Source organism: Hyperoodon ampullatus, assembly GCF_949752795.1.
Source record: "Hyperoodon ampullatus genome assembly, chromosome: 8".
Taxonomy (NCBI): domain Eukaryota; kingdom Metazoa; phylum Chordata; class Mammalia; order Artiodactyla; family Ziphiidae; genus Hyperoodon; species Hyperoodon ampullatus.
In genome coordinates, this window is record NC_136921.1 from 44,299,137 (window position 1) to 44,325,958 (window position 26,822).

The 26,822-nt window shown below is 41.8% G+C and overlaps 1 protein-coding gene across 3 annotated transcripts in view; it reads right to left on the reverse strand.

The window, feature by feature from the left end:
• Positions 1-26,822, reverse strand: part of MYO1B (myosin IB) — a gene marked incomplete at its 5' end in the record, with an annotated part of 150,348 nt that overhangs the window by 86,018 nt on the left and 37,508 nt on the right. For all 3 annotated transcript variants that reach the window (XM_079710741.1, XM_079710740.1, XM_079710739.1), the window contains one exon: positions 9,117-9,211. In XM_079710741.1, the coding sequence (XP_079566867.1) occupies positions 9,117-9,211 (95 nt within the window). The remainder of the gene's footprint in view (positions 1-9,116; positions 9,212-26,822) is intronic.

A 26,822-nucleotide genomic window follows, 5' to 3' on the forward strand; every position in this document is an offset into this window, starting at 1 on the left:
GTACAGTCTGAGGACCAGCACTACTCAAAAGCTGGTTGGCCCATGGACTGCTACTGGTCTATCTACACATGAGAGTGGGCATTGAGAAGTTTTTGTAGCAATTTGGTAGTTTATTTTGTCTGTGGAAACTAAAACCAGAAATTGGGGCCTGAATTTTCTATGTCTTCTTTTATTTTATTTTTCTGGTATTGGTCAGCAGCAGACTGCAAGAGAAGGGAACCCGGTGGAAGGTTTGAGACGTACTGCTCCAGGGTGTCTGTGGTACCCCCTCCAGCTTCTTACTGAAGCAGCACCTGTAAACAGAGTTTCCTACCAGAGGAGGAGGTGATGACCCTGTGAAGCAGCTGTCCATTCTTCAGCTTATGACGGAGGGCAAAGGGGTCCTAGAAAGGACTAAATCCAGGGAAAACGATAGGATTTCAAGTGGTGAATGGGACACTGAAACAAAGAGGACAAGTTATTGACTAGAAAAATAGAAAAGAGAAGAGAAAAATATAGAAAAGAAGAATGAACTCCATGTGCCACTAGATTTTCCACCAGAGGAATAAGGTGTTTTTGTTTTTCTCAGAAAGGAATGGATGCCCTCCCTATGAAACAGTAACAGCAACCTCCACTCAGTTTCTCAGTAAAGAAGGTACACGAGCCTCTGAGGAGATGGAATTTTGCTCCAGGAGGAAGCAGTATGGTTTACAACTCTCTGAGAAGGAGGAGGTCATATACTAACATGGTTCATGAGTGGATGTGCTGTCTTCTTGGAACACATGTTCCAGAGGAGATGAAGAACTGGCCAATACCAATCAAACCAGTGACTACAACCCACTTCTGACGACTCACTCAGGAACAAACTGAAACAATCAGATACTCAAAGAAATCTTCAGACATGATGAAGAATGAGTAAAAATCTAAAAAAGTTAATAGGCTCAGGAATATTTTCATCTCTTCCTCCCTTATGCTTTAAAAAAGGAAACACATGTGAAATGAATAGGCTTGTAGATACAGTCAAAGGGCTTGAGGTAGGGGTAGGTGGCATGAGATACGTCACCAATACAATTGACTTCTGTCAAGGGACACAGTTTTTAACTTGCCTTGCCATCATTTTCACTGGTTAACCTGGAAGCAAACAAGGAGCTGTATTGCTTCTAAGAATTAAATTCTGTTTCACAAGAAAAGAACTGGTTAGTGACTCGGAAGGAGCAAAAACTTTCCCCCAAGATACCAACGTCCTCTTAAAGTTCTTACTGGAAAGAAAGAGTCCTAAACAACCAAAGATATCACAAATTTCTGAGTAAACAGTGGTAAGAGCCTATACCCAGAGTTCAAATGAATGATCTAAAGAGGGGTGGGAAACTCTATATAATGACATTGGCTACATACAATAAACAGCAAGCCTTTTAGTGAAAAGTAACATGAGCTGCTATTAGAAGGGGGGAAAGCATGAGGGGAAGGTGAAGAACAAGGTCGAGGCTAGATCAAGCAGAACCTTGTGTAACAGGCACACGGGGTTTGGCTTATATTTTGGTGCAATGGAAACTATTAAATATTTTTATGCAAAAAAAATCTTGAGGCACACAAACATGGAAAAACAATATACCAAAACTGATGAGATGCAGCAACAGTGTTCCAAGAGGAAATTTTATAGCTATAAATGCATACATCAAGAATAAAAGAAAGATCTTAAAAAAAACCCCAAACATTATACCTCAGAAAACTAGAAAAACAAGAACTAAGCCCAATCTTAGCAGAAGATACAGCTTTTTTGAGGAAATAATGAAGATTAGAACAGAAATAAATGAAACAGAATAGGAAAGCAGTATAAAAGATTAACAAAATTAAAAGTTGGTTCTTTGAAAAAATAAACCAAACTGGCAAACTAACCAAGAAAAAAAGAAAAAAGGGCTCAAATAAATAAAATTATAAATGAAAAAGGAGACATTCAACAGATACCACAGAAATAAAGGAACATAAGAGACTACTATGAACAATTATATGCCAACAAATTAGACAACCTAGAAGAAATGGATAAGTTCCTAGAATCATGAAGAAATAGAAAATCTGAACAGACCGATTACTACTAAGAAGATTGAATCACTAATCAAAAACCTCCCAAAAAGAACAGCCCAGGACCAGAACTATCTCAAACTCTTGCAATACAAAGAAGAGGGAACTCTTCCAAACCCAGCATTACCCTTATACCAAAGCCAGATAAGGATACTACAAGAAAAGAAAACTATAGGTCAATATCCTTAATGAATATAAGGGCCAAAATTCACAACAAAATACTAGCAAACTGAATTCAACAGCACATTAAAAGGACCATATACCATGATCAAGTGGAATTCATCCTTGGGATGCAAGGATGGTCCAACACATGCAAATCAATAAATGTGATACCTCACATTCAACACATACATCACATTTTAATAGAATAAAAGAATAAAGTCATACGATCATCTCAATAGATCCAGAAAAAGCATGTGACAAAATTCAACATCCTCTCATGATAAAAACTCTCAACAAATTAGATAAAGAAGGAGTATACATCAACATAATAAAGGCCATACAGGACAAGCATGCAACTAACATCATACTCAATGGTGAAAGGCTGAAAGCTTTTCCTCTAAGATCAGGAACAAGACAACCCTCTCCACTCCTATTCAACATAGTACTAAGTCCCAGGCAGAGCAATTAGGCAAGAAAAAGAAATAAAAGGCATCAGAAACAGAAAGGAAGAAGTAAAATCGTCTCTGTTTACAGATGACAGGATCTTATGTACAGAAGATCCAAAAGACCCCACCAAAAAGACTGTAAGAAGTAATAAACTAATTTAGTAAAGTTGTAGGATACAAAATCAACATACAGAAATCAGTAGCATTTCTTTATACTAACAATAAATAATTTTAAAAAGCAATAAAGAAAACTATCCCATTTCCAATAGCAACAAAAACAATAAAATATTTAGGAATAAATTTAACCAAGAGGTGAAAGATCTGTATACTGAAAATGATAAGACATTGGTGAAAGAAATTTAAGTGACACAAGCAAATGGAAAGCAATTTCACATTCGTGAACAGAAAGAATTAATATTGTTAAAACATCCCGTACTATCCAAAGCTATCTATAGATTCAATACAATCCCTGTCAAAATTCCAATGGCATTTTTCACAGAAATAGAACAAACAATCCTAAAATTCATATGGAAGCACAAAAGACCCCAAATAGCCAAAGCAGCATTGAGAAAGAAGAACAAAGCTAGAGGCATCATACTCCCTGATTTCCAATTATACTACAAAGCTACAGTAATCAAAATAGTATGATACTGGCATAAAAACAGACACATAGATGAATGAAACAGAATCAAGAGACCAGAAATAAACCCATGCATAAGCAGTCAACTAATATTTGACAAAGGAACCAAGAATATTCAATGGAAAAAAGGCAGTCTTTTTAATAAATGGTGTTGGGAAAACTGGATATACACATGTAAGAGAATGGAACTGACAAAAATTAACTACCACCCACAAAAGTTAACTCAAAATGGATTAAAGACTTAAATATAAGACCTGAAACTGTGAAACTTCTAAAAGAAAACATAGGGGAAAACTCTTAAGACACTGGTCTTGGCAATGATTTTTTGGATATGACTACCAAAGCACAAACAACAAAAGCAAAAATAAACAAGTGGGATTACATCAGACTAAAAAGCTTCTGCACAGCAAAAGAAATGATTAACAAATGGAAAGGCAAAAGCTTCTGCACAGCAAAAGAAATGATTAACGAATGGAAAGGCAACCTACTGAATGGGAGAAAATATCTGCAAATAATATGACCAATAAGGGGTTAATATCCAAAATACATAAATAGCTCATACAACTCAACCAAAAAAACCCCAAACAATCCGATTAAAAAATGGGCAGAAGACCTGAATAGACATTTTTCCAAAGAAGACATACAGATGGTCAATAGGCACATGAAAAGATGCTCAACATCATTAATTATCAGAGAAATGCAAATCAAAACCACAATGAGATACCACCTCACACTTGTCAGAATGGCTAATATCAAAAAAACACAAGAAGTAAGTGTTGGAGAGGATGTGGAGAAAAGGGAATTCTTATGCACTCTTGGTGGGAATGTAAATTGGTGCAGCCACTATGGAAAACAGTATGGAAGTTCCTCAAAAAATTAAAAATAGAACTACCATATGATCCAGCAATACCACTCCTGGGTATATATTCAAAGTAAAAAAAATTACTATGTTGAAGCGATATCTGCACTCCCATGTTCATTGCAGCATTATTTACAATAGTCAAGAAATGGAAACAAGTAAGTGTCTGTCTATGGACGAATGAATAGAGAAAAATGTGGTGTGTGTGTGTGTGTGTGTGTCTGTGTGTGTGTGTGTGTGTGTATATATATATATACACACACACACAACTGACTATTGTTCAGCCAAAAAAAAAAAAAAAGAAGGAAATTCTGCCATTTGTGACAACACAGATGAACCGTGAAGGCATTATACTAACTGAAATAAGTCAGAGAAGGACAAATACTGTATGATCTCACTTATATATGGAATCTAAAAAAAAAAAAAAAAGGACAAATTCATAGAAACAAAGAGAAGAGTAGATTGTTGGTTTGGGAAGGAGAAGGGGGAAATAGAGATGGGTGAAAGGTGGTCAGAAGGTACAAACTTCCAGTTATAAGATGAAGTTCTAGGGATCTAATGTACATCATGGCAACTATAGTTAACACTGTATTGTATACTTAAAAGTTGCTCAGAGGAATTCCCTGACAGTCCAGTGGTTAGGAGTCTGTGCTTCCACTGCAGGGAGCATGGGTTCGATCCCTGGTGGGGGAACTAAGATCTTGCATGCCATGCGGTGAGGCTAAATAAAAAAGTTGCTAAGAGAGTAGATCTTAAAAGTTCTCACCACGCACACACACAAAAAGGTAACTCGAAACAAAATTTTTTTAACAGGCCAAGGGTTTGATCCAGTTTTCAGTTTTACAGATCATTTTGGTGTCTGTGAAAAAAAACTGTAGGCAAGCATAGGGGGAAAAGAAGAGACCTGTTAGATATTGCTACAAACAGTCCTCAAAGGAAGTAATGGTTGGTGGCTTAGTCTAACTAGAGTCGCCATATGGATACAAAGAAAAGGAAGAAAGAACTTGGCATGAGATATATTTTAGAGGTAGGGTGGACAGGATTAGAAAATGGGATTCATGTGGAAGATACAGGAAAGGAAAATATCAAGGATGACTGTTACATCTCTAGCTTGAGAAACTAGGCTGATGGGTGGTCCCATTTATTGAGACCAGGAAGTTTGGGTAGGAGGGTAAAATCAAAAGTTCGATTTAGGGCATGCTTAGTTTGAGATGCCTCTGAGAGACCCACATAGACTTGTCAAGCAGGTACTGGATGTGTAAGCTGGAAGACAAAGTAAGAGGTACTGAGTGGAGTGTACAGTTTAGGAGGCAAAAACATAATCTGAGACTAGCTGTGACCGCCCTAAAGAGAATATAGAAAGATAAAGAAAGATGATCCAGAACTAATCAACACAACAACTTTTTCTTTTCTTTTTGGCCGTGCCACGAGGCTTATGGGATTTTAGTTCCCCGACCAAGGATCGAACCCGGGCCCTCGGCAGCGAGAGCTCAGAGTCGTGACCACTGGACTGCCAGGGAATTCCCCCAAATTAACTTTTAATGAATTAACTATATTTCAATTTTCAGTTGTCAGGATCAGTCTTTGTCCTGGTCTGATTCAGTATTTTTGTCAATTTCTTAAATTAAGACACAGAAGGGGGCTCGGGTTGGAGGATGGCATTTATTCAATCATTCAAATATGTAGTGATTGCCTAATGAGTCCCAGGCATTAAGTCAGGCTATAGGGACACAGAGATGAAGAAAACATAATCCCTGCCTTAAAGAGACACTGGAGGCTAGTTTTAAAAAAAAATTACCAACAAGGGCAATGGGTTTAATGGCACTCAAAAAGAATCATGTTCAAAGTATGAAGATACAGCTTAGCATAGTGGATAAAAATGGTGCCATGGATTAAATGTTTGTGTCCCCCTGAAATTCATATGTTGAAACCTTAACCTCCAAGATGGGGCCTTCAGGAGGTAACTAGGTTTAGATGAGGACATGAGGGTAGGACCTCGGTGATGGGATTAATGTCCTTATAAGAGGAAGAAGACCAGAGCCTGCTCAGGCTCACTTTTAAACTCTCTCCTCCCATGTGAGGACACAGAGAGAAGGCCCTCACCAGGCACCTTGACTGGACTTCCCAGCTTCCAGAACTATGAGAAATAAATGTCTGTTGTTTAAATCACTCAGTCTCTGGTATTTCGTTACAGCAGCCTGAGCTAAGACAAGTGGGGTCTCTAGAGCTATATATCCACCTGCGTTCAAGATCCCAGCTCTGCCACTTACTCACTGTGTAAGTTTAAGCAAGTTGTTTAACCTTTCTGTGGCTCAATTTCCCCATCATAAAAATGGGGATAAGAAGAATACTTATCTCATACGTGCAATATGCTAACCACAATGCCCAACACATGGTAAGTGCTCATGGAAGTTAGCTACTATTATTATTTCCCAATGGCATGGCAGTGGTTCTATGGGAGGGAAGAGAATCATAAACAAAAGATTCTACACGTAGGCTTAAAATAATTTTGTTGAACAATACCCAACTGAGAAAATCTGACCAAACAGAAGTTAATATACAAGAAACCTATAACATCCTGCTCGATGAAAAGACCAATATGAGTCAATACATGTACCACATTAATAGAAGTCTATTTTTTTTAATTTTTATTTATTTTTTATTAGTTTCTGCTTTATAACAAAGTGAATCAGTCATACATATACATCTGTTCCCACATCCCTTCCCTCATGCATCTCCCTCCCTCCCACCCTCCCCATCCCACCCCTCCAGCGGTCACAAAGCACCGAGCTGATCTCCCTGTGCTCTGCGGCTGCTTCCCACTATCTATCTACCTTACGTTTGGTAGTGTATATATGTCCATACCTCTCTTTCGCTTTGTCACAGCTTACCCTTCCCCCTCCCCATATCCTCAAGTCCATTCTCAAGTAGGTCTGTGTCTTTATAATAGAAGTCTAGTATCCACATTAAGAGGGCAATAGTTTCACAATAACCAGGAGCAAATTTGAAGTATTCTGTTTACTTCTTGGGATGCAATTTTATAAAGCATATTGACAAACTGGGAAGATTCTGGAATAATATGACCATGACAGTGAGGAATTTGGGCACGAGATTCAATCCTCCTGGTACATGTTCGTATAAGCACCCTTACAAGTGTATACCTCACTTCACTACACTTAATGTTTTGTATATAAATTGTATGTATACATGTATACATTTAGACGTATGTACATGTAGAGCTATTGTTTATCTCCTGTACTACACTATAAACTTGACAAGGACAGGAATGGTGTCTGGCTCACCAATGTATCACTAGTACCTACTACAGTACCTTTCACCTAGTAGGTACTCAGGAATTATTTCCTAGATGAATGAATAAATGAATGTGTATCACATGAGAAATTTTTAAAGAAAAGGGATTTTTAGCCCTAGGAAGCTTTGATGGATGACTTCAAAGAATTAAAAGTGATTGTCCTGTAGGAGAGAAAGTAGACTCATTTGGTAAGGTCCCAGACTGCAGAGTTAAGACGAATACATAGAGGCAGAACTCACCTCTAGGTAAGGAAGAACTTTTGTTCCCAAACCTGTGTAACAAAGTCCATAGGCCGCCTTACAAAGCAGTGAGGCCTGCATCACTACAAAAGGAGTTTGGCTGTCCCTGGGGAGGACCCTACACTAAATGGTCTATAACTAATATCCCTTCCAATTATATGAGTCTGTGCTCTCTGTTACCTTAGATTCTTACATGCCACTCTTTTCCCCTCTTTTCTGCCCATCCAGAGCCTAGAACCTGCACAACCTTGCAAAGAAACAGTGCACTATGTCTCCAAAGGCTCTGGCAAGAGAGCTGGACACATCTTATCTAGCCATTCTTTCTCCAGCTACTTTGAGGGGTAGGGAAGAGGTACTCCTTAAGAAAGTGGAGGAAGAAATAGGTATAGAAAGAAAAGCCATTTCAGTGCAGATAGGGAGACTTTAAAGGCACAAATCTAACTAAGGGCTAATGAACAAAATGGATTCAGTCAGTTGACTGAAATATCCACGGGGGATTTTCTTATCTTGAGCATCAGGAAATCACGTTATTAATCTGATAATTAAATAGCCAAGTAAAGTTGAAGCATTTAAATCCCACTTTGGCAAACTAGCAGAAATTACCAATGATCAGAGTCTTATCTATAAAACAAGAACAACTTACAGATGAACCAGTTATGAAAATACTATCCTCCTCTTTCATGGACTCATCAGTTCCATCAAAGAAACCTACTGACAACAGCGGTTCTAACCTATCCAAGTTTGGACTCAGAGATCACAGCTCTTTTGAACGTTTTCCAGGTAGCTGGGCACCATGTGTAAAATCACTTTCTCACTCAAGACAATCACATAGATTGCTTTTATTAAAAGCACAAGAAAAAAAAAGCACACTCCCTCCCCATTTGAGGGGTTGTTTTATGGGGAGGTTGCCAGCCTGTCTAAAAATGTGTACAAAAATCTCAATTCTTCAGGCTTCAGAGGAAGACTTTTCTACAGTGAAATCCAGCATTTTCCTGGTGCCCTCCCTCACTTTTTAGCAGAGATAGTCTGTGGTTGTGGGATCTCCAAACCCAAACAGTCTGGCATTCCTTAGGGAAGTGGTGAGACCTCGCACTAGACCTTGGTGTCTTGGAGGGAAGGTAAAAGACCTTGAAGTACCAGGAACTGCAACAGGAAGGTCTAGAATCCAGAAAGAGACTCCCACGTTGGTTGGGACCCTTTTGATAGGTGCCTGCTTCTTCATGTGAGAGATGAGGCAAGTCCTTCCCGGAGAACATTCCAGGATCCTAATCACTAGCCTTCCCAGCATGAGTCCTGTGAGCTTCATGCTAATGAGGCTCCACCCATCCGCTCTGCCAACGTCATTCTGTGCAGCATTTACCCTTCTATAGGAGAAAGTAAGGTTGTCCAGTGGCCTTACCTGTTTTTCCTGCTCCGCTTTCCCCAGTAATCAGAATACACTGGTCTTTATCTTGATCTCTTAGGGATCTGTATGCTTCATCTGACAGGGCAAAGCTGCAGGGGATAATGGGAAAAAAGTCCTTAAAATTCAGCTCATTATTATGTGTTTATCAGATATAACTAACTACAGGCTCTTTAAAGGGTCACTGATACGCTTTAGATAGAAAGCTGAGATATCACATTTTATTTCCTTCAAATTCTTTTTTTTTTGCGGTACGCAGGCCTCTCACTGTTGTGGCCTCTGCCGTTGCGGAGCACAGGCTCCGGACACGCAGGCTCAGAGGCCATGGCTCATGGGCCCAGCCGCTCCGCGGCATGTGGGATCTTCCCGGACCGGGGCACGAACCCACGTCCCCTGCATCGGCAGGCGGACTCTCAACCACTGAGCCACCAGGGAAGCCCTCCTTCAAATTCTTAAAGTAAATAAATAAAGCTATCCATTCTTTGTGGCCCGTGTTACCTTCTCCTACGCATTCTCTCTTAACTGAAATGGTACTGATGTATTGTACTCTAAAGATATAGAGTACATGTCCACATGTCCACAACTGGATAATGTTGCTATTTCCAGGACAATACACTGGAGTTTCAAAACAATGAGAAAAAGAATTTTTCAAACATTAGAAAAATGTTATCAAATACCAAATAGCTGATATTACCATCACTAAGCTAAACATAGAACTACTGCCTTCACAAACAAGATGGCTGAAACTTAAGGTCCACCAGAGGCAGGTGGTACTATAGGTTTGCCATGGTTCTTGTCCAGTCCTGTGCGCTCTGTGATGACAAAGGGCCCCCTGTCAAGAAAGTCCTCCTGTTGACCTTCCCCTCCTCAAAATTTACTAACAAGCTAAATTTTGCTCCCTCTAACTAACTGAAAAATAATTGGGACAATATGATACTGTACTTAAAATAGGAAAGCTCCACTTCTAATTCATTTATTAGCAAGTACTTATTGAGTCTACCTTATGTGAAGAACACGCTAGCAATGCAGGGGAGAGAGATACAAAATAGAAAATAGGTTAAGTGCAAGGAAAAAGATATGTGCAAAACATTGCAGAACCAGACCTCAAGGGGGTAGGGGTGTGGAGTAGGAGTATCTTAAGAGGTAGAAAAACAGCCCTAAAGAATTCATTAGGGGGCTTCCCTGGTGGCGCAGTGGTTGAGAGTCCGCCTGCCGATGCAGGGGACGTGGGTTCGTTCCCCAGTCTGGGAAGATCCCACAGGCCGCGGAGCGGCTGGGCCCGTGAGCCATGGCCACTGAGCCTGCGCGTCCGGAGCCTGTGCTCCGCAACGGGAGAGGCCACAACTGTGAGAGGCCCGCGTACCGCAAAAAAAAAAAAAAAAAGAATTCATTAGCAAGACAAAGGGCTTTTAGGCAAAAACAAAGGCCAAATATCCTAGGAGGTGGGGTAAAGGGTATAAGCAGTTGCAAGCTGCTGAAAGGCAAAGCCTGAGGAGTGATGCGCTAGAGAGATGGGCAGACTCCAAATCAGGAGAATAGAGATGATCGGGAGCCACCCAGCGGGAATGTAAGCAAGAGACGGACAGGATCACATAGTAATCAGAGAGTAATTAGAGCTAAAAGTAGCCGCATTTACCCTGTACCAGCATGGTCCCCAGGCCCTTCATATTTAATCATTTTTTAAAATTTATTATTTTTTTATCTGTTATTTTTGGCTGCGATGGGTCTTCGTTGCTGAGCGCGGGCTTTCTCTAGTTACAGCGAGAGGGGGCCACTCTTCATTGCGGTGCGTGGACTTCTCACTGCGGTGGCTTCTCTTGTTGCAGAGCACGGGCTCTAGGCACATGGGTTTCAGTAGTTGTGGCATGCGGGCTCAGTAGTTGTGGCACGCGGGCTCTAGAGCACAGGCTCAGTGGTTGTGGCACATGGGCTTAGTTGCTCCACGGCATGTGGGATCTTCCCGGACCAGGGCTCAAACCCATGTCCCCTGCATTGGCAGGCAGATTCCCAACCACCATGCCACCAGGGAAGCCCCCATATTTAATCATTTTAAATCTCACAACAAAACTACAACGAATAAATTATTATTAATCCCATTTTCAGGTGATGAAATTGTGGCAAAAAGTGAAGACAGAACTTGCCAAGGTCACACTGGCAGTGTGCTCTTGACCACTGGGACACACCACCTCCGTGTTCTGGACAGAGATCACAGGGCCACAGGACAGCATGTAAGAGAGACCAATCGGGAGGCAAGGAGCCTGGGGAAGGGCTGGGACACAGAAGAGCGTCAATTCAGCCAACCAGACTTTGGCTTCTCTTCAGGAAATGTGTGGCGCCATTAATAATGACAATGTACTGAGCACCTTCAATGTGCCAGGAGCTGAATGAAGTGTTCTCCTATTCATAATCAGATTTCATCCTTACAGTAGCTCTGTGAAGTGAATGTTACTTGCATCCTTAAAGAAAAAGGATCCAATGAGACTGAGAGGTGACATGACATGTCCAAGATCAGGACAGTCATAACTTGAACCCAGAAATCCTGTGTATCACATTCTTCCCCTCTCCTCACATCCTCTTAAGATTATCTGTGACCTTATCCTCTGGCTGGACCAGTGTGAGCCCCCAAAGAGAGTCACCACAAGCCTTAATTGTAACCGTCACATCAATGACTCCAACCAAAGCCTTGCACATAAATATACTCATTTGTTGAATGAACATATAAAGAAAAGGCAAGAAAGGGACTTTTTCGAGTAACATGTTGCTTTAGCTTGCTTATGTGAACAATGTACACTGATTGCTTTCTATCCAGCATGTCTTCCTCACCCTCAGATCCCTTCAGCCATCCCCTAAATAACCAGTGCCTTGCTGTGTGCCAAGGTCGACCAGTGCCAAGGTCGCTCAGTGGCCTCATCCTTCTCTAGTGTTCTCTGAATCCCCGAGGAGGAAGCAAGCATCCCCCTCTGCACCACTGCACACTGGGACAACGGACAAAACAGTGAATCCCAGAGGCAGAGGCATCCTGGATGGACCGGGTTCCCTGGGCCCCAAACCCCCAACTTAACACCTACAGGACCCCGAGCAAGTCACTCACCCTGGCTGAGTTTTCTTCAGGTACAAAATTAAAAATGTAGCCACGGAGCTTCCCTGGTGGCGCAGTCGTTGAGAGTCTGCCTGCCAATGCAGGGGACACGGGTTCCAGCCCTGGTCTGGGAGGATCCCACATGCCACGGAGCGACTGGGCCCGTGAGCCACAACTACTGAGCCTGTGCGTCTGCAGCCTGTGCTCCGCAACAAGAGAGGCCGCGATAGTGAGAGGCCCGCGCACCTTGGTGAAGAGTGGTCCCCGCTCGCCGCAACTGCAGAAAGCCCTCGCACAGAAACGAAGACCCAACACAGCCAAAAATAAATATAAAAATAAATAAATAAAAGATTACTATTAAAAAAAATTGTAGCCACGTACTTCCACTTAGAGGATTAAGTATACCTGTTTGAAAGCGCTTTAAAAGTGATCAAGTCCTGAATAAATGTCCAATGTCCTTCTGTATCATGATTAGTTATGCAGACATCTTCTGATCCCTTACCAGAGTGTAAGCTCCTGGGGGCACAGCCTTTCTGTGTAATTAATCTTTGTGCATCCCACAGAGATATGAACGTAAGACATCCTCTATACCAAAATACGAATGAATGAATGAGTGGATCCTCTCAAGTACTGACAAAGTCCCTACTGGACTGCACTCCATAAAGGGTGGTAAACAGGAAAGCCACGTCTTCTGTGACCTTCACAAGGGGAAGGACAGCTTTACTCGGATTCCTAATTAGCCTTCCTCCCTCCCACTCCTCCCACCTCCAGACAAGAGCTCAGTGATGCCGCTGTCATTTTCATCATTGGCAAGAAACAGAGGAAAGCATGTTACGGCAAATGTACAAATGAACTTTTCCAACCACACACATTTGCCGACCTCTTCATGGGTTAACACAGGCCTTTTCCCATGTTCCTAAGACTGCAAGTTAGCTTTATATATTACACTATTACCAGATCCCAAAGGATGCAAAATGACTTCTAATGTGAATAACCACATATGATTGTGCATGCACATATATATATGTGTACACACACACACACACGAGGGTTCAGAAGATCACCAAATGACCCTGGCATGGGTTTATTTCAAGTCAAAAAAACACCTAGCTTGAACACTTACTTTCCACTTGTCTATCTAGACAGAATACTTAACTGCTGTTCCCCAAACTGGGCTTGATTCATCTAACGAGGAGTGTATTTTAATTTAAGATAAAGGCTAAAAGGGATAGTTATTTTGTCAGGACTCTGGAGAGTCCCTGATTTCAAACTGCCATGAAAATTTACCAATTAAAGTATTTAAGCACTGGGAAAACTGGCCTGGACTACTAGCACACGCATCTCAAGCAGAGCATACATGTCATCATACTTATTTCGTATAAACACGAAAGATCTTGACTTCACTTAAAAATGACAAAGGGGGGCTTCCCTGGTGGCGCAGTGGTTGAGAGTCCGCCTGCCGATGCAGGGAACATGGGTTCGTGCCCCGGTTCGGGAAGATCCCACATGCCACGGAGCGGCTGGGCCCGTGAGCCATGGCCGCTGAGCCTGCGCGTCCGGAGCCTGTGCTCCGCAACGGGAGAGGCCACGACAGTGAGAGGCCCGTGTACCGCAAAAAAAAAAAAAAAAAGACAAAGGGGCAAGCAGGTCCTGAAGGACACCAGCTCCCCTCCCAATCTTGTTCTCCTTGTCTCTGGGAACGTTAGCACATACCCATCACCACGGCCAACATTTATAACTAAACTGAAACCACATGCCAGCCTTCCCAACCACTCTATAATTAAGGAACTTAAATAAATCTTTAGAGAAGTTTCTGCTTAAAAACAGTTGTGTCCCATATGCTTCGCATTATTTTGTGAGCGTGTCATCATTGTGATTTACCACACACAAAAATGAATGGTTTATTGAACTATGATGACGAAAACAACAGGCAAACATGGTTTTCATCCCACCACATCAAGAGCGGGGTTTCATCCACTTTGTCTGTCCTCTAGTTGAGCTCTAAGAATAGTGAAAACCTGACGTTTGAGTGTAAGTCCCCCCTTCATTTCCAAATCAGCTAAACGGAACTTTCCCCAACACCAAGCATGTTTGCTGCACGTCTGCAAATAGCTGTATCCATCACTTATAGGTTTTGGAAGCTTGGTTTGGGGCTCATCTGTTATGTTCTGTCAGAGCAGAAGATTGGGTTTCATGGTCAAAATTATCTGGTCGGTGTTTATGTTCCTTCTCCACCTTATTTCTTTTTTTTTTTTTTTTTTGCAGTACGTGGGCCTCTCACTGTTGTGGCCTCTCCAGTTGCGGAGCACAGGCTCCGGACGTGCAGGCTCAGCGGCCATGGCTCATGGGCCCAGCCGCTCCGTGGCATGTGGGATCCTCCCGGACCGGGACACGAACCCATGTCCCCTGCATCGGCAGGCGGACTCTCAACCACTGTGCCACCAGGGAAGCCCTCTCCACCTTATTTCTGTTCAGAATGTTAATCTCCAATGTGGCCCTGCTTTCGTAGGCATCCAGGGTGATAGCAGGGCTTCTTCTCCCCAAACTCCAAGCGCTCCACCCTGCCACTTCCTTTCACCTACTGTACAAAGCAGAAAAGACGATGTGACACCCAACACATCACCCACCACCACCTAAAGCTTATGCTTATGTTCTCCCAAGCAGCCCCCTACTTTTCAGTCCCTCTGGCTGTCCTCTAATGAGGCGCTTGAGGAATCACTCTCCGAAACGGTCAAATCCGTTTGAGGACTTTTAGTTTGTCATCGCCATTAGCCAAAGTGCTTAACAGAACAAATTTTGTCTCAGGAAACTCTCCTGAACTTAGATAATTGTTTCTACCTTTCTGTTTCCGTCTTTTTCTTTAAGAGCCCTCTCAAAATGGTATTCCCTTTCATTCAATCCTGAATCCTGGAATACTTTCAAATCATACTAGGGAAATTCTGCTTCTGAATTTAACCCTCTTAAAATAGCTCTGTCTCAAAATTCTCATCTACATTGAGATCTACAAATCTCAACTATTTCTCTCCTTTCTAGCTCTGGTTTGGCCCTAAAAACTGTGTGCTTTTAAAATTAAGCAACAAGGGCTTCCCTGGTGGCGCAGTGGTTGAGTCCGCCTGCAGATGCAGGGGACATGGGTTCGTGCCCAGGTCCGGGAGGATCCCACATGCCGCGGAGCGGCTGGGGCCGTGAGCCATGGCCACTGAGCCTGCGCGTCCAGAGCCTGTGCTCCGCAACGGGAGAGGCCACAGCAGTGAGAGGCCCGCGTACCGCAAAAAAAAAAAAAAGAAAAAAAAAAAAATTAAGCAACAAAGTGTTTTTAAAAAAAATTCCTAACCTCTAAGTGTGCCACCAATTCCTAATTCCATACTAAACCCAATTAAGGGCTAAGGTAGTCCACAGCAAGGACGTGGAAGAGAAGGAAAAGGAGAAAGGGAATTGTGTGTGGTGTGTTTTGCACAATAACCTTGAGGTCTGTTTATTTGCTTGTTTGTTTTTAAAGGAGAGGCACAATGCTGGCCTTCCTTGTAAAATACTATTGCAGGTATCTGTACATCTATAACTGTCTCATATTCTCAATTCAGAAACATTCACTCACTTGAAAAATAGCACCCTGTTAAATTAGTGTTATGCCCTTCCGTGAAACATTCATCCTATCATATCTTAAGGGAAAACTTCAGGGAAAGTAAGTTTTTATACTTCTTTGTTCCAAGTAACTATAACTTTTTTTATCCTGGAAAGCTTTATTACATTCTTGTCCTATGCCAGGACAGGCGTACCTCATTTTAATGTGCTTCATTTTATTGCACTTCCCAGATACTGTGTTCTTTACAAATTGAAGGTTTGTGGCAACCCTGCATCAAGCAAGTCTATTGGCACCATTTTTCCAACAGCATTTGCTCACTTTCATGTCTGTTAGTTGGTCACATTTTGGCAATTCTCACAATTATTTCAAACTTTTTCATTATTTTTACATTTGTTACAGTGACCTGTGATCTGTGATCTTTGATGTTACTATTATAACTGTCTTGTTGTTTTGTATTTTTTATTTAATGTATGTACACTGTTTTTTTAAAGACATAATGCTGTTGCACACTTTATTGATAGACTACCATACAGTGTAAACATAACTTTTACGTGCACTGGGATACCAGATAATTCGTGTGACATGCCTTATTGAGATATTCACTTTATTGAGGTGGTCTGGAACTGAACCCACAATGCCTCTGAGGTGTGCCTGTGCAAGCATGGTAAATTAACATATTTACAACAGTACAGTTATTCCTACACAGCCACAACACTGGTAAGCATTCCTAACAATCCAAGCCTCAGAGCAAGAGAAGTCAGACAACAAAAGTAAGTCTCCCTTCAAGACAGACAGCAATAGGGACTTCCCTCATGGAGCAGTGGTTAAGAATCCGTCTGCCAATGCAGGGGACACGGTGTTCAAGCCCTAGTCCGGGATCTTCATAATGGAGTTCCTCAGGTCTACCCCGGCCAAGGCCAGCTGGCTAAGTGTCCCTCAAACACCTTCCTTCTCCTGGAGACGGATGTGAAGGTGGACTGGGCCAAGGGATGACTCCTTTTCAAAGGTGGATCGCAAAAGCCAGGTATTGAAGACATGCATTAGGAAGTAGATAAGAGGTTTAAAAAAGACTAAATTATGTCAGGAAGGAAAAGGACTGGACTTAAGATATGAAGGCAGTGAGGAGGAAACATCTGCCTTCAGGGCCTGGAAGCCGCTCTTTGGAATTTAGCGGTAATCCCTTTGCCGCTGAGGACTTCCTTCTGCAAATGGTGCCCTGAGCATAAGAGGCCACAGGGGAAAGCCCTCCACAGGGCCAGCATCCTGCTTGGGGCTTGGCAGGCAGTTAAAAGCACAGATTCCAGCTTATCAGTCTTTGCTGTTTCAGGCCTTATCTCACAAGTTAATGAAGTGTGGGTGGTTTCTACTGTCTTGAATCAGTCCCCTAATAACTAAAATGGAAGAGTATGCGGAGGCTAGCGAGAACATTCACAGGGGTGAGGTTCCCAGGCACCCATGAGCTGAGAGGCATTGTGCTCATTCACTGTGAGGGTTCTGGGAATGAAGATGAAGAGAATCTGTCCTCCACAAGCTTCTAGTCGAACAGGAAAGACACTAAGTCCCCCCAAAAAGAGGCGTGGGAGAATGTAAGAAACACATGAGCAATCTCCTAAAAACATTCAAATTGGGAAAAAATGACTTTTACTGACAAAGGCATGTCATGGAAAACTGTAAAATCTTAACCCCAAGGCATATGCAAGGACAGAGGCTGGGAGAATGCAGAGTTAAGGAGGAAATTATGTTATTTCCCCTGTCCAGAAATTAACAAAACACACCTGATCTGGGGAAAAGAACAAACAGACAACTGGGCTCTTAATTCAAATTCAAGAAGCCCTTATAAGTATTTTTAGCATCTCTTTTAACAAAGGAATACTAACAATCATCTTTTATTACCCAGCTCTCATAAAAGTAACTACACAGTTACTGTCTACAAGAATAGCCTTTCCTGAGCAAGGTAAATACAATTGAACAAATTCCCAACACAACTGTTTCTTAGCTTTTTGGCAAAATAGCTTATTTCAACCAATTTCATAGTTTTTATGACTGTATTACAGGCAACTCAATCCTGGGGGTGGGGGAGAAATCGATCCCAAGAGAAGTTATTCCAACGATCGTCCTAATTGTCCTTAGGACTTAATGTTTTATTCCTTAAAGTAAACAGAATGATTTCAAGTTCTCAAAATGCGAACTGATTTTTCAGATAGGTGCTCCCTACTGATTTGAAGCGTAAAAGTGTGCCACCTTGTATGCCAGTCTGTGTGTCTTTGTGTAACACTGAAACACACATTCTGATCTAAGGCACTTCACATCCACACACCAAACAGTTTCGACTGTTCAGTAAAATCAACCTTTCATGTTTACAATGTTCAAATGTCAAGCACTCTGCATCATCTAACTTTGATAGCCCCCGCCAGTGCCTGCCAGGTACACAGGATACAAAGACATGAGGTGGAGTCCCAGTTTCCCTCCAGTAAGAGAAAGAGAGAGACACAGGGACATTTGTCTGCAATAGACGATGCTGCACTGGGCACCTTGCATGGCACCACGTACTGAAGAAGTGCAGAGAAATCTGGCTTCGGTTATCATGGAAGGCATTGAGTGGAGATGGCATCTGAATGGGAACTCCAAGTACACACTGCTGTGGTTCATTTAAAAAAAAAAAAAAAAAAGCACAGAGGAGAGGGAGTGGGCAGTAGGGAAAGCTAATAACTTCTTCAAGCTTTGGTTTATGCATCCAGCCTTCCAGAGCTGTGCAGAAGATGCCCCTTGCACAGCGTCTGCAACAGAGCAGGAGCTGAATAAACGACTGAAAGGCCAGATGGGTCTAAGTTTGCATGTTATGGAATCAAGGTCATAAATATATTCACATCTGAAGAACGAGATCTACCACCATTTCACAGAGTGGATGCAAAATTCAATGAAATCAACAAATATTAATAAGATGCCTGATTATAAACAGGTACATGCACATACATACACACACACTAGACCACAGGGTATATACAATGGAATAACTGAGTTTGCATATATTATTGTGGAGAAAGGAAAGTGAATTGGCAAAATGATAATAATAATGAGACTTTCTGAAATTAGCTAAATTCATATCATGATATTGTAAGGGAAGAAATATCTTGGAAATAATTTTAAGAGAATTTAGTACTTATTAATTCAATAAACATTCTATGTGCCACAAAGAGTGTCAGGCAGAGGAATACAAATGATGTCATCCCTACCCTCAGGTGCTCAGTTTAGAGAAATCATGTATTATGTAACTAGATAATAACTCAGTCATCTGCAGACAAGTCATTTGGTCTACATGGCTCACTTAGAAAACAACAACAAAAACCTCTCTCTAAAGCACGAGGGACACCAGTACCAGAAAAAAATTTTTTTGAATTAAAATTTTACTTGACTCTTTCATCCAGGTACCCAATACCCTTCAAATCTTCCCCTTCCTCTCCTCTCCATCACTGGTTTTTTACTGCCTTAGACAAGTTCCTCATTTCTGGTCTGAGCGTCAGTAATTCTTAAAGGGATTTTCTATATCCAAGCAGGGCACTTTCACAAGCCACCATGATACAACGCTGTCCAAATATGACGTCATTTTTCATTAACAAGACTTTCTCCCCTGTCCTCACTGCGGCCAGATTTAACTTCTTGCTTTTATGTGTTTCTGTAACTAAGTTTTTTCCCCAAATTTGTTAAACTCAAAGCAAGGTTATATCATTCCTGTCCCCCCAAATTATGATTCTATGGAGTACTCTGATTTTAAGTACAATGCTTTTATTTTGCTTAGGCACCAGACAGAAGTACTGGACACTTGTTTGAGAATTTCACAGCCGTCTGAACTGAACTGGAGTGATCCTAAGAGGCTCTCCTCCCCAGCAGGGTTTAATATGTACCTATTCCAACAAGGTCAACAAATTCAAGACAAAGACAAAATGCAGAAATCTTTTCTCTGGGTTTCTAAACAGAAAAAAAACAGGAAAAAAAATATTACACAGCCAAATCCATGTCTCAATTTTAAAAAGCAACTCAGTGACTAAAGGGAGGAAATCAGAAGATTACGAATCAGACCATGAGACAGAAGCGCCCTCAGAGAATGAGCAGGCTCCGGGCTTGGGGTGACTGACAGCCCTCTCTGAGAGGTGGACCTAGGATGACCACTCCTCACTTGGGTGCGGCTCCCAGATGGTTCTCACTCCCACTCCCTCCTTACCCCAGTCCTGGTCCCCTTCATACGGAAGAGGCTTCAACAATAAGGTAAGGCAGGCTCAAGATGCCAGGAGGTCTGCTCTGTACAGTATTTGGTTAACTATTGTGTGTGTGTGTGTGTGCGTGTGTGAGAGAGAGAGAGAGAGAGAGAGAGAGAGAGAGAGAGAGAGTGAGAGAGAGAGAGAGAGAGAGAGAGAGAGAGAGATGCTAAAATGTCTGCCTTTTAAAAACGGCTTCAAAGTGGCCACGTAAGAATGAGTAAACCTGGAAAAATGGGAAAATACCATACGACACTCGCCACTTGCTCTGCAGGCTGGCTTCCCCACCACCCTCCTCCTTCTAAAATGCAAGCAGGTCACTCTCTCCTCCGCAAGCTTCTCTGGCTCTCCACCACTCTCTCGCAGAACCCGGCCCACACCTGAGGCGGGGGATGATGAAGCAACAATGCTTTGAGCTACCCCGGAGGAAGATTTAGTGCTGATACACGGAAAGTGCCCTGACACTGACAAAGGGGTCTGAAACAACGTATCACTCCAGCACACAGAAAGCACAGCTCCAAAATGGACTTAAATACAGAGCATGCAAGTTTTTTAAGCCAGGTCAGATGTCTGCAAAGTGGCCACAAGAAAATGACTGCCTTGAAATGTCACACACACAGATCACACATATATTTGAGAGAAAGACTCAGATCTGCCAGCAGGCAGTTAGTATTATTACCACACATCTGCAGGGGAAAAAGTCATCTGGCAAAGACTTTGTGCTCAAAGACCAAACTTTGAGAAACTAAGAATAAAGTCCTGGAAGCCAGCAAAAATCCTCCCTGATCAGCAGGGTAGGGGCAAGAGATCCCAGATGAGAACAGACCATGCCCTGAGGTGCTCTGGATACCAATATTAGGTCCCGGAAAGCTATGCACAGTGCCAGTGTATGTTTTCATTATAGAATATAAGCTCAAGACAAGTTTCTATCTTCAACACAAAATCTTAAACTTAAAAACTTCCTTCATGGATATCCTGACCAGTTTCTGGCCAGAGGGGTCAAAATCAGGCAGGCCACTCACCCAGAATCCAGTCTCTAAGCGCCTTATTTCTAACAGATTAATCTGTGCCACAGATTACAAACCAAGCAAGGCCCTTCCGAGAAGCAAGCCTAGCTCTCTCTCCTGGCTTATCTCCCTGTTGGTTCCTCCTCTGCCCCACTGTCCCCACCGAACACCCTCTTCTCTTGGAAGTCCTCAATGATTCCCCTTGTTCTAAGAGATCCTTGCCCATACACCTATAAAAAAAAAAATCCCATTTATACATCTACTGTATCTTTAACATGTGGTTTAAATTTCTGGAGACCATTTTGCTTAGTTTCCCTCCCTTGAGGGCAGACATTATTACTCATCATCTCAGTGGCTGACACACAGTGTATGGTCAGAATAAGTTTGTGAAATGAATCCTAAGATAGTCTTTTCTCCGAATCATGTAAGAAATTGACAAAATTAATGTATGGCATTTTCAAACTCTAAGTTTACCAACTAGTTGTAAATAGTTGGTATATATAAACCAAGTAAGGGAGAAATTAAAAGATATGTTATTCAAGTATGCCTATGTAAGTGCACGTTCATATCTTTACAAAAAAAGAGCCTTACAAATTTAACATACTCAAAGAAGAAAGTTGAAGAGAAATGGGACTCTATTTTTTCTTTGGCTGCATTGGGTCTTTGTTGCTGCACGCCGGCTTTCTCTAGTTGTGGCAAGTGGGGGCTACTCTTCGTTGCGGTGCGCGGGCTTCTCATTGGGGTGCCTTCTCCTGTTGCAGAGCACAGGCTCTAGGTGCGCGGGCTTCAGTAGTTGTGGCACATGAGCTCAGTAGTTGTGGCTCGTGGGCTCTAGAGCGTAGGCTCAGTAGCTGTGGCGCACGGGTTTAGTTGCTCCACTGCATGTGGGATATTCCCAGACCAGGGATCGAACCTGTGTCCCCTGCATTGGCAGGCGGATTCTTAACCACTGCGCTACCAGGGAAGTCCCTGGGACTCTATTTTACATTTTCTAGCTGAAATTCTTCATTTAGGTTATTTCTTATTATCTAGCAATTCTCCCTAATGCTAATCTATATAGATTCTGTTTAAAGACACAGGCAAATGGTCATCTATAATCTTCTGCTTTAGAAAGGCATGGTGTGATTATATTTGCACTGGTAACGCTCTAGGACCTTGCTAGTTCTTGAACTAAGTGGCAAAAGCAATTAGAGTCATTTCCAGAACTGGCTGATGAGAAGATTCTGCTTCTACTGCTTCTTAAAGCCCCCAGTTGGTAGTACTCTCCTCTCCAAAATATGTAGAGTCACTTCGCAAGGTCCCTCTAAGCAAATCGTCATGTTTATCCTAAGTTGCTTCTCGAGTTCTGCGGCCAATATCTATCGAGTGCCTACAATCCACCAGGAACTGTGCACCCAGCGTCAAAGGACATGAAGATAAAAAAGGGGCTTGTCCCTACCCTCCAGGCCATCAAGTTCAAGGCTCTTCCTCAACCACGGCCTGTTGAGAGTCACTCATAACAGTCCCATTCTGCTACCCCCAGCAAAAGACACCCCCCCCAAAAAAGGAATGGAGTTTCACTGTCTAGAACTTATGTTCTTCAGAGCAGAGATTCTACACCAAGAAAATCACTGGGACAGAGAGAGGTGGGGTACTCAAAATTTTTGTTACATGAATAAACCAATAAATCTTCAAAGACTCCACACATTAAATCTTTGTAACTTAAACTGGTTAAAAGACTGCTTAGACAAGCCATTGAGATCTGACATGCCGTGGAATCCAACCAATTTAGTGACATGTCCTAGAATGATACCAAATGACCCTCAATGGAGCTTTCTATATGCCAATAGCAGGCTTAGCAACAGAGGGAAATCTACAAAGATTTGGAACAAAGCCACATTTCTCAGGAGGTTTCAAAACTCTGACACGTATTGGAGGAAGACTTCTCCACAATTTTTATAAAGTCATTCAAATATGGAATCCCAATACCTAAAACTATTCTATAGGCCCTAACCTTATTGCTTAAGGTTAAAAAAAACAAGAAAACACACACACACTCGCAAACACATATAGACTGCTCTCTCCAGATATGTGTACTTCAAATACCTACTAATTGAGGAAATACCAACCTCTGCAATAACTCTCCAGACCCAAAGACTGGCACCATCCCTATACCCTACATGGTTGCCTAATCACCACCATAAACTAGTTCCAGTCTAGAGAATCTTCTATTTGTCATGTCTATGGTCCGTAACTCTACGGAGAGCAGGGGGCCATCTATTCAAATGAGTCTTGGTTTGCTTCCTCAATTTTCATAAAATGATGACAACTTTATTTTAAAATAAAGGCTCTATCTTTTTATTGACAACAGAGCATGTGGACTCTGGGCCCTTTCCAGAGAATACAACCTCTAACTGTCTGCAGACCACCATTAATTCAAAGCCCAGTTATAAAAAAAGAAAACAAATAAAGGAAGATACAAAACTGTCACAGTATCCCTTGAGGGAGAAAGTGCAATCTATCTGTTCCTTGTATTCCTGAATCAAACCAAACCATCAATAACGTAGGTACTTGTACTGGTGGTTCTCAACCTTGGATGCACATTGGAATCACCTGGGGAGCGGATGCCTCACCGCCCCTCTCCCACGCTCCACAGATTTGATGGAATTCTGTGGTGGTTCTGTTGAGCAGCCCAGGATGACAATGTGTCTTATAGACTTCCTTTTCCTAAACTGTGCTTTGGTGTTATGTCCTCTGTGGCATAAAAAGCAGCCACATAAAATTCACTACTTTATTTTCTGCAGGGAAATTTTGGGAGGTGTTGCTCAAAAGACATCCTTCATCTCGTAAGTCCCATAAGACGTTAAAATCACTTTTAAACCTAACTGGTAAGGAAAACTTTTCTTCTTTTGAGCAACTCAAGTGCTTTGATCTTATGTGCAAAAATAAGTTTGTAACTGATCATATTTCCCTTTTTGTTTTGACCACCAGGAAATGAAAAATCCAAGTTCAATAACCATAGAGGACGTCATGGGATTAACTTTTGCTTAGGTCTCATTTCTTCTTTTCCCTTTGCTCTGACTTTTCTTTTTTTTTTTTTTTTTTGGAACAGAGGAAAGTTTATTACAGGGCCAACCAAGCAAGGAGAACAGGTGGCTTCTGCTCAAAAAAGCCCCGACCTGCTCTGACTTTTTAGAAGCTATTTATTTTACAAAACTGACTGTAAAACAGTAGCTGCCTTCAGTCAATTTTCAATATGAGGAGATATGACAATGAGCTCCTATTCATATTCCTCACATATCTTTGAACTATAAATGATCAAATACTGAAATTGGTGTGACTAAAATCCATGGATACATGTACAATTCTACGTTGTTTTTTTTTGGGGGGGGCAGGGGGGTGAGGATAGATGGATGGATAGGTAGGTAGGTAGATAGACCTCCCCCAAAATATATGAGCCACCTTATAAGCATAGCTAAGAATTTAGCTATGCTTTCTGGCAATTTCCCAGAAAATTTTCATTTACTCACTTAAAACTGTTACATTCTAAATTCATAAATCTAGAGAAACCTTCAGTGTGCAAGCAGACAGACACAGGTTTACCAGAATAAAAAGACTACAGTTTAAAAATTACAGCAACACTGAGTCAAAAGAAACCTCAAAAGGCTATTGCCCCACCTCATGTTATGGAAATAGGAACTCTGAATGCATGACTGTTGGCATGGATTCTGTATCTATTCATTCCTAATTCTATGCTTTCTCCTGACCCATCACCCAATCACCTCAAAACTCCCCGCCTCTTCTGAAAAACTCCAATATTCTTCTCCTTCCTTGCCAATTCCAAAAGGACTCTTTCCTTACATGCTTTTTTGGAGGTACTGAAAAAAGGCATGTGCTTATGAAAATGTACAGTTCCATTCACTACGATCTCTGGAGTAAATTAACCAAATCTTTGTCACCAGCAACTCAAAAAGAGTTCATAAAACTTATTTCTTGAGAGTTACCTCTATAAAGAGAATTGGAAAATATCTGCCTTCTTTTCCATGCAAATAAGACTTTGCAGGTACATCTCCATGCTGATAAAGCAGAATTTCTGTCACGAGTGCCCAGCTGACAATAAGTTGGAAAAGGGCAAAACCAGGCTTTAAATCTAGATATGTTAACTAATCTTCAATTTCTCTAATTTAGACTGTGACCTCAGAAACTCTAAAGAATGAAATGGCCCCGACTATCTAGTTATTCTAGACAACTGAAGCAAACCGGTTATTCACTAACATTAAAAAAACATTTTTAATGAATTTTTTCCTAAAATACATCACACATTTCCTAAACAGGAGGATCATATACTCATAGGGTTTTAGAGTTGAAAGGAACCTTAGAATTAAATATTTTCCATTCACAAATTCTTTGCTGGCATTCACAACTCAAAACCACCACCAATAAATCTGTTGACAGCACAAGTTTACCTGTGAAAATTTAGCTGTAATATTATCATTATTACATTCACATCTCATACTTGAATAACTTTACTGTTTTCTATTCTCTACTATGAATAGTTAAAGAAGGTGGTTCCTGGGCTTCCCTGGTGGCGCACTGGTTGAGAGTCCACCTGCCGATGCAGGGGACACGGGTTCGTACCCTGGTCCGGGAGGATCCCACATGCTGTGGAGCGGCTGGGCCCGTGAGCCATGGCCACTGAGCCTGCGCGTCCGGAGCCTGTGCTCCGCAACGGGAGAGGCCACAGCAGTGAGGGGCCCGCGTACCGACCAAAAAAAAAAAAAAAAGAAGGTGGTTCCTAAATTTTAAAAATTATATCACACCATTTGAAAATCACCCCCCCCTTTTTTTTCAGAAGTCACTAAATATCAAGCTAAGATATCCAAGCAAAGTCCTTACAGTCTGGCTTCATCTTCTGATATTAATTCCTAGAACATCAGACATTTCTGAACATGTGATTAAAGGTTTATCTAATCTATTTAACTGATATTACAGACTGTTAAATATGTGCCAGCCACTGTTCTAGGCACTGGGAATACAGAAGTGAACGTGGACCTGACCTCCTGTGGGTGAGGTGGAGGGGAAGGCAGGCAATAAAGAAAATAAGTAAAGTATAATGTGCTGGAAGTTGGTAAAAGAGAGAAATAAAGCGAGGGAGGGCAGAAAAGGGGAGCAGGATGAAATTGTTAGAAAGGATAACAATGGAAGGACCTGCTAAGAAGGTGGCATGTGAGCAAAAACTTGAAAGAGGTGAGGAAGGAGAACTTGTGGAGACAGACAGACAGACACACACACACACACACACACACACACAGATTGTGGAGGCTGAGGCATTCCAAGCAGAGAGAAGAGTAGAAAACCCCCAATATGCAAGTGTGCATCTAGTTTAACGGTTAAGCAGAATCCTATTTTAACTATATGATAGTTTAATGTTCTATTTAATTCATCAAAGAGTTGATTGACAATGATTGTGTGTGTGTGTGTGTGTGTGTCAGTTTCTGCTTTATAACAAAGTGAATCAGTTATACATATACATATGTTCCCATCTCTCTTCCCTCTTGCGTCTCCCTCCCCCCACCCTCCCTATCCCACCCCTCTAGGTGGTCACAAAGCACCAAGCTGATCTCCCTGTGCTATGCGGCTGCTTCCCACTTTCTATCTACCTTACGTTTGGTAGTGTATATATGTCCATGCCTCTCTCTCACTTCGTCCCAGCTTACCCTTCCCCCTCCCCATATCCTCAAGTCCATGCTCTAGTAGGTCTGTGTCTTTATTCCTGTCTCACCCCTAGGTTCTTCATGACAT